Source organism: Coregonus lavaretus, assembly GCF_964263955.1.
Source record: "Coregonus lavaretus genome assembly, contig: HAP1_SCAFFOLD_3123, whole genome shotgun sequence".
Taxonomy (NCBI): Eukaryota; Metazoa; Chordata; class Actinopteri; order Salmoniformes; family Salmonidae; genus Coregonus; species Coregonus lavaretus.
The window spans coordinates 26,311-40,250 of NW_028164232.1; the positions used below are offsets into that span (position 1 = coordinate 26,311).

The 13,940-nt window shown below is 43.2% G+C and overlaps 1 protein-coding gene and 1 long non-coding RNA gene across 5 annotated transcripts in view; both read left to right on the forward strand.

The window, feature by feature from the left end:
- The window catches only part of LOC311117297 (phosphatidylinositol-binding clathrin assembly protein-like), a gene marked incomplete at its 5' end in the record, with an annotated part of 33,247 nt that extends 25,326 nt beyond the window's left edge, over positions 1-7,921 (forward strand). Inside the window, one exon of the mRNA XM_084192265.1 lies at positions 19-7,921. Within this exon, the coding sequence (XP_084048391.1) occupies positions 19-33 (15 nt within the window). The remainder of the gene's footprint in view (positions 1-18) is intronic.
- Positions 7,922-8,530: 609 nt separating this feature from the next.
- Positions 8,531-13,737, forward strand: LOC311117299. 4 transcript variants are annotated; one of them, XR_014611586.1, is made up of 5 exons: positions 8,531-9,122; positions 10,150-10,200; positions 12,569-12,869; positions 13,126-13,317; positions 13,444-13,737. It is a non-coding gene; the product is annotated as an uncharacterized lncRNA (long non-coding RNA). The 4 variants fall into 4 exon arrangements; XR_014611587.1 differs by having other exon boundaries at positions 8,532-9,122; positions 12,752-12,869; XR_014611588.1 differs by lacking the exon at positions 12,569-12,869 and having other exon boundaries at positions 8,959-9,122.
- Positions 13,738-13,940: the final 203 nt, after the last annotated feature.

A 13,940-nucleotide genomic window follows, 5' to 3' on the forward strand; every position in this document is an offset into this window, starting at 1 on the left:
TCTCCGTCTCTCTTTCAGATGCAGTTTATGTAATTTCATCGGGGGGTGGGGGGCAGAGTGCCAAAAGTGACGGCCAAAAAAAACACACAGTGAACAAACGAAGAATAGAGGAACGAATGAATGAAAGACGGAGGGACAGACAGAAGAAAAACCAACCAACACCAAATACAGAGAGGAGAGGGAGAGGGAAGAAAAATAACAGGATGAACCCGGGACATGGAGGATAGAAGGATAGAGGAGAGAGGAGGGGAGTGTGTATGATGTCAAAAAGGCTTACATCTCTGTCTGAAACAGCCCTCCCCCCAAAACAAACAAACAAACAAACAAACAACAACAACGGAAGCCCATAATTAGGTGGAATGGATAATAATGGTAATTTTGAGTAGACAGTGTGAAGGGGTCAGGGGTGAAAGGTCATAGGTTCGTTGCACTTAGGACCAGTGTTTACATTATGAATTCTCTGTGTTGGGTTAGTTTGTGTTCTGTTACCTTCTTTAGTCTTTGGTGTAGATAGATAGATAGATAGATGGCTTAGGCCCTGTTACAATTACTGGGAATTCTTCAAGGTTGTAGGTATGTTACTGAGCTGATATTGAGCACTTTGTCACGCAGAGCGAACTTCTTTCTTCAAGGAAAAAAGTCACCAGTTAAAGCAGTTTTTTTTTTTTTTTCAACTTTCTCACTGTTACTGATATTCATCAACAGGGTGGAACCAAAATCCCATAGCACTGTTTGTCCCTGCTCGCTAGCCATCCTTGACTGTTTGGTAGTTAAGAAAAGCACTTAAGGTCTGTATGTTACCGATGGGAGATGTTTCAGACACGGAGAAGCCTTCACCAGGTGTAATCAGACTGGATAGAAAACATTAAGGACCCCCCCCTCTACCTTCACCATTATCCTACCATCGATCAGACTGGATAGAAAACATTAAGGACCCCCCCCCCCCCCCCTCTACCTTCACCATTATCCTACCATCGATCAGACTGGATAGAAAACATTAAGGACCCCCCCCCCTCTACCTTCACCATTATCCTACCATCGATCAGACTGGATAGAAAACATTAAGGACCCCCCCCCTCTACCTTCACCATTATCCTACCATCGATCAGACTGGATAGAAAACATTAAGGACGCACCTTCACCATTATCCTACCATCGATCAGACTGGATAGAAAACATTAAGGACCCCCCCCCCCTCTACCTTCACCATTATCCTACCATCGATCAGACTGGATAGAAAACATTAAGGACCCCCCCCTCTACCTTCACCATTATCCTACCATCGATCAGACTGGATAGAAAACATTAAGGACCCCCCTCTACCTTCACCATTATCCTACCATCGATCAGACTGGATAGAAAACATTAAGGACCCCCCCCTCTACCTTCACCATTATCCTACCATCGATCAGACTGGATAGAAAACATTAAGGACCCCCCCCCTCTACCTTCACCATTATCCTACCATCGATCAGACTGGATAGAAAACATTAAGGATCCCCCCCCCCCTCTATCTTCACCATTATCCTACCATCGATCAGACTGGATAGAAAACATTAAGGACCCCCCCCCCCCCTCTATCTTCACCATTATCCTACCATCGATCAGACTGGATAGAAAACATTAAGGACCCCCCCCCTCTACCTTCACCATTATCCTACCATCGATCAGACTGGATAGAAAACATTAAGGACCCCCCCCTCTATCTTCACCATTATCCTACCATCGATCAGACTGGATAGAAAACATTAAGGACCCCCCCCCCTCTACCTTCACCATTATCCCAACTCTCAGCCGCTTCTCATGTCTACTCTGTCTGTCCATGGAGAGAGCTAGGGAACTGTTGAGCGTATCTGAAATGGCACCCTATTCCCTATCAAGTGCACTACTGCCCTAAGGGTCCTGGTTAAAAGTAGTTCTCTATATAGAGGATAGGCTGCCATTTTGGGACGCATTAATCCCTCCTCTCGCTACGGCTTCTATCTTGTAGAAACAGTTTCCTCATCCTACTGTGTCCTTGAATGTTGACGGATTCATGCTTACACACACGCACGCACGCACACACGCACGCACACACGCACGCACGCACGCACACACGCGCACGCAGGCAGGCAAGAACATGTGTATAGAGATATACATACACACACACACACACACATACATACACACACACACACACACACGTGCAGAAACCCACACTGAACAATGTTAGATTTTTCTGGAATTATTCTGGTGGTAATAATGTCTAATTTTGTTTTTAAAATTTGTTTTTTAATCATAATGTCCATTACTCACGATGTCATATTGTTTTAAAGCAATGCTCTGTCAATTTTCCTCCCAGCTGTCAAGATGTCATATGAAAGGATGTCAAAGTAACTTTTGGTGTCAAAGGATGATATTGTACAACTGTTGATGAGTCTTCAACACAACTCCCATAATGGGGGGGTGTTTCTTGATGGCTTTCTTTTTAACAGATCTGTGTGTCAATAAGGTTGGTACTGGTTCACACTGAATGAACCTAATTGCCAAGGGTAACTTTATTGTTAAAGACTTTTGGGGCACATTGACTTGAAATGCACAGCCTAATATTGGTTTGATCACACTCTGGGTCCCATATGTTTTATGAAAGGATGTCAATGTAACTGAACTATTGGTCTCAATTAAAACAGGTGTAGGTGTAACATCTTTCAGCCAAAATATCCATTGCTACAATTTCCACTGTTGTAATTTCTCTGTGTAAAACACATTGGTGTGTTTTCCTGTGTAACACTCATGCCATGCTGTTTTCTGTAGATTTCCTATATATTGGGAGCCGGTTTGTTTCCTATATCTTCGTAGCCTGGGTGCCGGTCTGTTTCCTTTGTCTTGGTAGCCTGGGTACCGGTCTGTTTCCTATATCTTGGGAGCTTGCTTCTGCTCTCTTGCCAACTCCTTGTGGAATTGTCATGCAAAATGATGACGGTGGAGTAGGCAAAAGCACAAACAGACCTGTGACCAGGCTAATATCTTGGCGCTGAAGTTGATGACCCTATGCCCCCTGGTGACGTTACATGAACCTAATATTTGTTTTCTTCTTTGAACAAGCTGAAATGTTCCACTGATGTGATGATCTATGACACGGCAGAACTTGATGAAAGAAGGAGTTGGTTATAAATGAGTGAATACACATGCAGGTCCCTAAGTCAAACCCTTCCCCCTGTCCCAGTACACATTACCAGTATACCTACCTAGCAAATAGTCCAGTTCTGTGGTGTGTCCAATCCTGTCCACTGTTTTATAGATATAGCCTAGAATCTCACTTAGAATTGTCTAGAATCACTGTGTCTCTTCAGGCTAGTAGATAGCTCTCTTGGCCTCTTGTCACTGTCTAGTATGTACAGCTCTAGATTATTCCTCTGGTCTCGCCCAATGCCTGGTAGATTATAGCTCTAGAATATTCCCCTCCATTGTATACTGTTAGGTAGACCCAGCTCTAGAATATCACCCATCTTGTATACTGTCAGGTAGACCCAGCTCTAGAATATCACCCATCTTGCTGTCTCTTCTTCATTCTCCTGTAGATACAGCTTTAAAATCTTTAGAATCCCCTCTTCTGACTTACTGTTTTGCTGGGCTCTATCATTGTCCTTCACTGCTTCTGCTGTGAGTGGGCATGTCCACTCCGGTGTCCGTCAATCCTAGAAACTTTAAAACTGTCTTGGATTGGATCATATGCATCGATAGCCAATCGGACGATACTTGGTGCTTTTTATGTCCAGTTTTGTTGTTGGTGGAACTGAACTATCCACAATGGCTAAGGGACATACAGTTGAAGTCGGAAGTTTACATACACTTAGGTTGGAGTCATTAAAACTTGTTTTTCAACTACTCCACACATTTCTTGTTAACAAACTATAGTTTTGGCAAGTCGGTTAGGACATCTACTTTGTGCATGACACAAGTAATTTTTCCAGCAATTGTTTACAGACAGATTATTTCACTTATAATTCACTGTATCACAATTCCAGTGGGTCAGAGGTTTACATACACTAAGTTGACGGTGCCTTTAAACAGCTTGGAAAATTCCTGAAAATTATGTCATGGCTTTAGAAGCTTCTAATAGGCTAATTGACAACATTTGAGTCAATTGGATGTGAACCTGTGGATTTTTTTCAAGGCCTACCTTCAAACTCAGTGCCTCTGCTTGACATCATGGGAAAATCTAAATAAATCAGCCAAGACCTCCACAAGTCTGGTTCATCCATGGGAGCAATTTCCAAACGCCTGAAGGTACCACGTTCATCTGTACAAACAATAGTACGTAAGTATAAACACCATGGGACCACGCAGCCGTCATACCGCTCAGGAAGGAGATGCGTTCTCCTAGAGATTAATGTACTTTGGTGTGAAAAGTGCAAATCAATTCCAGAACAACAGCAAATGACCTTGTGAAGATGCTGGAGGAAACCGGTACAAAAGTATCTATATTCACAGTAAAACGAGTCCTATATCGACATAACCTGAAAGGCCGCTCAGCAAGGAAGAAGCCACTGCTCCAAAACTGCCATAAAAAAAGCCACGGTTTGCAACTGCACATGGGGACAAAGATTGTACTTTTTGGAGAAATGTCCTCTGGTCTGATGAAACAAAAATAGAACTGTTTGGCCATAATGACCATCGTTATGTTTAGAGGAAAAAGGGGAAAGCTTGCAAGCCGAAGAACACCATCCCCACCGTGAAGCACGGGGGTGGCAGCATCATGCTGTGGGGGTGCTTTGCTGCAGGAGGGACTGGTGCACTTCACAAAATAGATGCCATCATGAGGAAGGAAAATTATGTGGATATATTGAAGCAACATCTCAAGACAGATCAGTCAGGAAGTTAAAGCTTGGTCACAAATGGGTCTTCCAAATGGACAATGACCCCAAGCATACTTCTAAAGTTGTGGCAAAATGGCTTAAAGACAACAAAGTCAAGATATTGGAGTGGCCATCACAAAGCCCTGATCTCAATCCTATAGAAAATGTGTGGGCAGAACTGAAAAAGCGTGTGTGAGGAAGGAGGCCTACAAACCTGACTCAGTTACACCAGCTCTGTCAGGAGGAATGGACCAAAATTCACCCAACTTATTGTGGGAAGCTTGTGGAAGGCTACCCGAAACGTTTGACCCAAGTTAAACAATTTAAAGGCAATGCTACCAAATACTATTTGAGTGTACTTCTGACCCACTGGGAATGTGATGAAATAAATAAAAGCTGAAATAAATACTTCTCTCTACTATTATTCTGACATTTCACATTCTTAAAATAAAGTGGTGATCCTAACTGACCTAAGACAGGGAATTTGTACTAGGATTAAATGTCAGGAATTGTGAAAAACTGAGTTTAAATGTATTTGGCTAAGGTGTACGTAAACTTCCGACTTCAGCTGTACGTAAACTTCCGACTTCAGCTGTACGTAAACTTCCGACTTCAGCTGTACGTAAACTTCCGACTTCAGCTGTACGTAAACTTCCGACTTCAGCTGTACGTAAACTTCCGACTTCAACTGTATATCATCCTTATAAAGGATGAGGCCTGTAGTCTCTGTTTAAAGGAGAGCGTCGCTATAGTAGCACCTGTTTTAAGGGGGGTTGAGTGGTGGTGGTCATTTGGAAGTTAAGGACCCCTCAATCTTTGCGGCCCAAAACAGATGTCCTTCTCTGGACTCCTCGGATTCATACAGTCCCTGAATCTGGTGGGCATGGAGCTCTGGGTAGAAGTTGGTCTGTTAGGCCCAGATCTAGGATCAACCCTAACTTCCATTAGGCGAGAACTGCAAAGCGGACCGTAGGTTCAGTGTCTAGCGACAACTATCGCTGCGTCCCAAACGCCATCCTATTCCATATGTAGTGCACTTCTTTTGACCGGGACCCATAGGGCTCTTGTCAAAAGTAGCACACTATATAGGGAAAAGGGTGCCATTTGGGATGCAACCTTTGTTTGGCACTGAAGTTGATGAGCACAATTTTTCTTTCTCCTGAATTTATCACGTCTTGTGTTCGTTCTCCAGTTGGTCGATATTTTTTAAAATTTTGTTTTGTTTTGTTTGGATTCCATGCATTAAAACAATGTGTAAAACAAGTCCTGCCTGTAAATGGAGGTGTTTAAATTTGAGCTGGTTTCAAAATGGTGGAATGGCAGAGAGAGTGATAGTGACTTCTTCTCTCCTCCTTTATGAATGTATGGTTGTGATGTCTTGTTGTCCTAGCTACACCTTAAAAGCTACCCTGGTGAAACCAGACGGAAACGTTAGCATATCAGCTTGGATTCCAGGCTAGTTAAAAACATGATCTGATCTACTCTGTCGTCTGTCAAAACTCGTTGAAGTGTCTGGGTTGTCATAAACAGGCACACCTGACCTGACCTGCTACAGGAACAGGCACCCCTAACCTGACCTGCTACAAGAACAGGCACCCCTAACCTGACCTGCTACAGGAACAGGCACCCCTAACCTGACCTGCTACAGGAACAGGCACCCCTAACCTGACCTGCTACAAGAACAGGCACCCCTAACCTGACCTGCTACAAGAACAGGCACCCCTGACCTGACCTGCTACAAGAACAGGCACCCCTAACCTGACCTGCTACAGGAACAGGCACCCCTAACCTGACCTGCTACAGGAACAGGCACCCCTAACCTGACCTGCTACAAGAACAGGCACCCCTAACCTGACCTGCTACAAGAACAGGCACCCCTGACCTGACCTGCTACAAGAACAGGCACCCCTAACCTGACCTGCTACAAGAACAGGCACCCCTAACCTGACCTGCTACAAGAACAGGCACCCCTAACCTGACCTGCTACAAGAACAGGCACCCCTGACCTGACCTGCTACAAGAACAGGCACCCCTAACCTGACCTGCTACAAGAACAGGCACCCCTAACCTAACCACAGACCTAGCCAATCTCAATGGTCTTTCCTTGATTCCTTGCATCCTCTCTTATCAAAATGCATTGGAGGTGGAGGTCTGAGGGGGGTGTAGCCAGACACTTTTACTTTTCCAAAGATGCCATGTTACTTTTAATTGTATTGAAATTGGTCTTTTTGATAATATCTGCAAGCGACGCACCCTCTGTTGGTGAGTCCCTGTCATATGAGACAGGTGTGTGTCAGTCAACCTGAAACGCAACAAGGAAGAGGGAAAGGAAGAGTGAGGCTTTTGGGTTTTTTATGAATGGATACATTTTTGATAAATCTCTCTGTGAAATGTATTCGTTTATCCGTTAAAAAACGGATAAATTCCCTCATTTTCAGTCGGTGTGTTCATTCAAAGATCTTCCTGTGCACCTTCTTTTTTTTTTTTTTCTATATGTTTTTTGGAAAACAACTACCCTTCTGACTGTTGCCTGGTGATAACTATGTAAATATAAACAAACAAACACAATGTGTCCTAAATGCCAACCTGTTCGCTATAGAGTGCAATTCTTTGTGAACTATGTAGGGAAGCGGTTGCCATTAGGGACCTAGACACACACCCATCTGCTACAATGTTATTCTGTTTTTCTTTTTGTTTTATTTTTTCTGAACCTGAGCGATAATTGCATCATGCGGTATATATAATACCCAATGGGGAAGGAAGGAAGGAAGGAAGGCGATTGGCTGCATGTCTACAGGTCATCAATGAATCAGCCAATTTGATCAGTTGTTGATCGATTGATTGGTCATCAATGATGCCAAATGATTCAGAGAATCACACTTTCGTCTCTGATTCTTCTTCCTTCTCTTTGTAAATGTTTATTTATTTATGCAGAAATATAAGGATTTTATTAAGCATGGAAATAATACAAAACGAACGTTTCAGAATATAAATCAATTATGGGCTTTTATTTTACTTACTGCGTTTATTTTAGGGATTTTGTTTTTATCTTTTTTTTAAAGAAATAAAGTCATTTTCCATTCCTTTAGTGTTTTGTGATTTTTTGTTGTTCTGTTTCAAAACCACACACAGAGTTCCAAGGTCAAGACGGTATGCTATTGAAAATGGTTTGGTGTTACAGTGTAGGTCAAGGGGATGGCGTACTGTAGGCCTTAGTGTGTCCAGTTTTGTTATATTGTTTGTCCCAAGAAAGCCAATAATAAGCCAACATTATTAGCGACAGGCCTTAGTCCAAACTACCAGGACACACACACAGCCAGGGCAGGAGAGAGGAATGCCAAGCCACCGCTAGATGAGGACTGACAGCGGAAGAGAGGGAGGACAAAGCGAGAGGGGCACGACTGGTGGCTGTTTTTATCATTCATTCAGCCAGGCCAAGGAGACATCCCCTCTCTCCCCCCTTTCTCTCTCCTTTTTCAGTCCTTCTGGATCTCTCTCTCTCTCGTTCCCTCACTTATCTTCTATCCTGGAGAAAGTTCTGGAAGTTCCATACGGGATTAAGGTTCCGAAGAGGAGGAATATTTACGAGAAGACAAACTAACTAAGGCCAGCATGGCGTTGCTATGCTACAACAAAGGCTGTCGAGAGAAGTTTGATACAGACAAGAACAAGGATGGTAAGAAGACCGCTTACTTCACTTAAACTCAAAACACTTTACTTTAGCTCAAACACACTGAGGTTTTTCACTGAGCAAGTAATACTGTGGTAGTACTCTGGTTGTAATTAATATATAGTATATTTTAAGAGTTAGTGTGGTTATAGTATTGGGTATATTGGTGGTCTAATGTCTAAAGCTAGACTAGGTTTTGAATGGGTAAATGTAGAGAGATGAGAATTTGTCTATTTATTGTGTGTGTAACTTGTAGTCACCCACACAGATTCCTGTGGGCCAGACCGATTTGGAGATGAGGGGTGTCTTTCACAGAACTCAAATTGGCGGTTTCCCATACCCAGAACCAGCCTACTACTGGTCTATAAAAATATATAATGCTCAATGGAGAACCTCCAGTTGATAGTTATTTTTAGTCTAGAAATGTTTTGTTGATAGTTTAGTGTCTCTGTTAGGAACACAGTGTGCTAGAGTAGTAGTCATCCAAACATTGACGTAAAGCGTCATGTCTGGGGGAAACCTGGCACCATCCCTACGAAAAGCATGGTGGTGTCATGCTGTGGGGATGTTTTTCAACAGAATACTGAGGAAAGGGTCTGAAAACTCGTGTAAATGTAATATTTCCCTTTTTATTTTTAATACATTTACAAACATTTCTAAAAACCTGTTTTTGCTTTATCATTATGGGGTATTGAGTGTAGATTGATTAGGGGGAAAAACTATTTAATACATTTTAGAATAAAGCTGTAACGTAGGGGTCTGAATACTTTCCAAATGCACTGTACAGGAGTTTATCAAAATTGGGTTTGTTTTCGAATTCTTTGTGGATCTCTGTAATCTGAGGGAAATATGTGTCTCTAATATGGTAATACATTTGGCAGGAGGTTAGGAAGTGCAGCTCAGTTTCCACTTCATTTTGTGGGCAGTGTGCACATAGCCTGTCTTCTCTTGAGAGCCAGGTCTGCCTACGGCGGCCTTTCTCAATAGCAAGGCTATGCTCACTGAGTATGTACATAGTCAAAGCTTTCCTTAATTTTGGGTCAGTCACAGTGGTCAGGTATTCTGCCACTGTGTACTCTCTGTTTAGGGCCAAATAGCATTCTAGTTTGCTCTGTTTTTTGGTTAATTCTTTCCAATGTGTCAAGTAATTCTCTTTTTGTTTTCTCATGATTTGGTTGGGTCTAATTGTGTTGCTGTCCTGGGGCTCTGTGGGGTCTGTTTGTGAACAGAGCCCCAGGAAAAGCTTGCTTAGGGGACTCTTCTCCAGCTTCATCTCTCTGTAGGTGATGGCTTTGTTATGGAAGGTTTGGGAATCGCTTCCTTTTAGGTGGTTATAGAATTGAACGGCTCTTTTCTGGGTTTTGATAATTAGCGGGTATCGGCCTAATTCTGCTCTGCATGCATTATTTGGTGTTTTACGTTGTACACAGGATATGTTTGCAGAATTCTGCATGCAGTCTCAATGTTGTGTTTGTCCCATTTTGTGAATTCTTGGTTGGTGAGCGTACCCCAGACCTCACAACCATAAAGGGCAATGGGTTCAATAACTGATTCAAGTATTTTTTAGCCAGAGCCTAATTGGTATGTTGAATTTTATGTTCCTTTTGATGGCATAGAAGTCTTTCTTGCCTTGTCTCTTAGATCGTTCACAGCTTTGTGGAAGTTACCTGTGGCGGTGATTTTTAGGCCGAGGTATGTATAGTTGTTTGTGTGCTCTAGGGCAACGGTGTCTAGATGGAATTTGTATTTGTGGTCCTGACAACTGGACCTTTTTTGGAACACCATTATTTTTGTCTTACTGAGATTTACTGTCAGGGCCCAGTCCTGACAGAATCTGTGCAGAAGATCTAGGTGCTGCTGTAGGCCCTCCTTGGTTGGGGACAGAAGCACCAGATCGTCAGCAAACAGAAGACATTTGACTTCAGATTCTAGTAGGGTGAGGCCGGGTGCTGCAGACTGTTCTAGTGCCCTCGCCAAGTCGTTGATGTATATGTTGAACAGGGTGGGGCTTAAGCTGCATCCCTGTCTCACCCCATGGCCCTGTGGAAAGAAATGTGTGTTTTTTGCCAATTTTAACTGCACACTTGTTGTTTGTGTACATGGATTTTATAATGTTGTATGTTTTCCCCCAACCCCACTTTCCATCAATTTGTATAGCAGGCCCTCATGCCAAATTTGAGTCAAAAGCTTTTTTGAAATCAACAAAGCATGAGAAGACTTTGCCTTTTTGTTTGTTTGTCAATTAGGGTGTGCAGGGTGACTACGTGGTCTGTCGTATGGTAATCTTGTAGGATGACAATGTCTGTATTTCCAATTTCTTTGATGAAGTCTGGGTTCCTGCTCTTGTCAGCATCATCTAGGTGTTCTCATCTTCCACGAAGATGAATAAAAACAATGCATACATTTATTTTTCATTTAGAGATACAGTGAGGGGAAAAAAGTATTTGATCCCCTGCTGATTTTGTACGTTTGCCCACTGACAAAGAGATGATCAGTCTATAATTTTAATGGTAGGTTTATTTGAACAGTGAGAGACAGAATAACAACAAAAACATCCAGAAAAATGCATGTAAAAAATGTTATAAATTGATTTGCATTTTAATGAGGGAAATAAGTATTTGACCCCCTCTCTATCAGAAAAATGTCTGGCTCCCAGGTGTCTTTTATACAGGTAACGAGCTGAGATTAGGAGCAGACTCTTAAAGGGGAGTGCTCCTAATCTCAGCTTGTTACCTGTATAAAAGACACCTGTCCACAGAAGCAATCAATCAATCAGATTCCAAACTCTCCACCATGGCCAAGATCAAAGAGCTCTCCAAGGATGTCAGGGACAAGATTGTAGACCTACACAAGGCTGGAATGGGCTACAAGACCATCGCCAAGCAGCTTGGTGAGAAGGTGACAACAGTTGGTGCGATTATTCGCAAATGGAAGAAACACAAAATAACTGTCAATCTCCCTCGGCCTGGGGCTCCATGCAAGATCTCACCTCGTGGAGTTGCAATGATCATGAGAACGGTGAGGAATCAGCCCAGAACTTCATGGGAGGATCTTGTCAATGATCTCAAGGCAGCTGGGACCATAGTCACCAAGAAAACAATTGGTAACACACTACGCTGTGAAGGACTGAAATCCTGCAGCGCCCGCAAGTTCCCCCTGCTCAAGAAAGCACATATACAGGGCCGTCTGAAGTTTGCCAATGAACATCAGAATGATTCAGCGGAGAACTGGGTGAAAGTGTTGTGGTCAGATGAGACCAAAATGGAGCTCTTTGGCATCAACTCAACTCGCCGTGTTTGGAGGAGGAGGAATGCTGCCTATGACCCCAAGAACACCATCCCCACCGTCAAACATGGAGGTGGAAACATTATGCTTTGGGGGTGTTTTTCTGCTAAGGGGACAGGACAACTTCACCGCATCAAAGGGACGATGGACGGGGCCATGTACCGTCAAATCTTGGGTGAGAACCTCCTTCCCTCGGCCAGGGCATTGAAAATGGGTCGTGGATGGGTATTCCAGCATGACAATGACCCAAAACACACGGCCAAGGCAACAAAGGAGTGGCTCAAGAAGAAGCACATTAAGGTCCTGGAGTGGCCTAGCCAGTCTCCAGACCTTAATCCCATAGAAAATCTGTGGAGGAAGCTGAAGGTTTGAGTTGCCAAACGTCAGCCTCGAAACCTTAATGACTTGGATCTGCAAAGAGGAGTGGAACAAAATCCCTCCTGAGATGTGTTCAAACCTGCTGGCCAACTACAAGAAACGTCTGTCCTCTGTGATTGCCAACAAGGGTTTTGCCACCAAGTACTAAGTCATGTTTTGCAGAGGGGTCAAATACTTATTTCCCTCATTAAAATGCAAATCAATTTATAACATTTTTCGACATGCGTTTTTCTGGATTTTTTTGTTGTTATTCTGTCTCTCACTGTTCAAATAAACCTACCATTAAAATTATAGACTGATCATGTCTTTGTCAGTGGGCAAACGTACAAAATCAGCAGGGGATCAAATACTTTTTTCCCCCTTACTGTAAGTGTTGACTCATGTGTTTTGTGTGCAGGGTTGGTCTAGTTGTAGGAAGAGGACCACAGACTTCTCGGAGTTCCTGTCTATCAAGGTCAAGGAGAATGTGCCACCAGCTGGGTTCGAACTTGGCCCGCTGAGCTGAAGGCTAAACGTTATAGCCTAGGCATTAGCTCAGGGAACAATATTTGACCTGAGCGCCCATGTCAAATCTTTTCAGACTCCTGAGGGGGAAGAGGTGTTGTCGTGTCTTCTTCACAACTGTGTTGGTGTGTGTGTGGACCATGATAGCTCTTTAGTGATGTGGACACAGAGGAACTTGAAGCTCTCGACCCAAAGTAAATCTGAGCTTTATACAATACACTCAAGAAAAAACGATTATATTTATCATAGTGATTCCGGAGTAAAATTAAAACAGAATAATATGCCTCAAAAACATTGTACAACTATATAGAAACACCTTTAATTGCTGAAATAAGTTCATTAATGAGGAAAGACCAGTCAGTGCAGCGATGTAGCGATGTATTATAGGTAATTCATGTGTAGGGGACTTCTGAGAATGCTTCAGACTGTGTCGATGTGTTTGGACCACAGGTATCAGAGACAGCATCCCGAGTGGACTTTCCTATCGTAGGGCTGCACCCAAAGGCGCCATAGCAACGAGAAGCCCCAGGAGCCTTCGCAGCCGACAGTGACGTCAGACAAGAACGGCGTGAAACACAACAGAGAGGAGATAATTTACCAGGAGCCCAAATCAGCTGAGGCACCGCAGAAGAAGAGACCCAGGTAGGCGTATGTGTGTGTGCTCTTTGCTGGATTTGCTTTAGCATAGAATCTATTGAGACTATAGTTGCTTTAGACTTTTGTTAAAAGGCTTTAACAATACAATACTATTGATTGTCTCTCCTCCAGTTCAGATGAAGATGAGACTAAGCTTCTACAGAAGATGGCCATACAGCAACAAGGCAGAACGAAAGCGGAACGCTAAGCATGTGTCCATCCCATAGCTTCTTCCGTTTCCTGTTACTTCTTCTGGATCAAATCGTTGCAGGGTGTTTCTATGTAAAGGCAGTTTGTTTCAATGCCTCTGTTGACTAATACCACTTCTGTGTTGAAATATAACATTACAGTGATTTGGAAATTCCTTTTTTTTTTTTTGCTGAGTAAGATTTCAGCAGGACATTTAACCCCCCCCCCCCCCCCCCCCCCCCACACACACACACTCTCTCTCTCTCTCTCTCTCTCTCTCTCTCTCTCTCTCTCTCACAGAGAGTGAAGTTGTGTTGCAAGAACACAGGATGCAAAACAGTGGGTGTCTCCTTTGTGTGTGTCTCTCTTTCTCTCTCTGTGTGTGTGTGTGTGTGTGTGTGACTTGTGTGTTACAGAGAAGCAAGTGAAAAACATGAGGT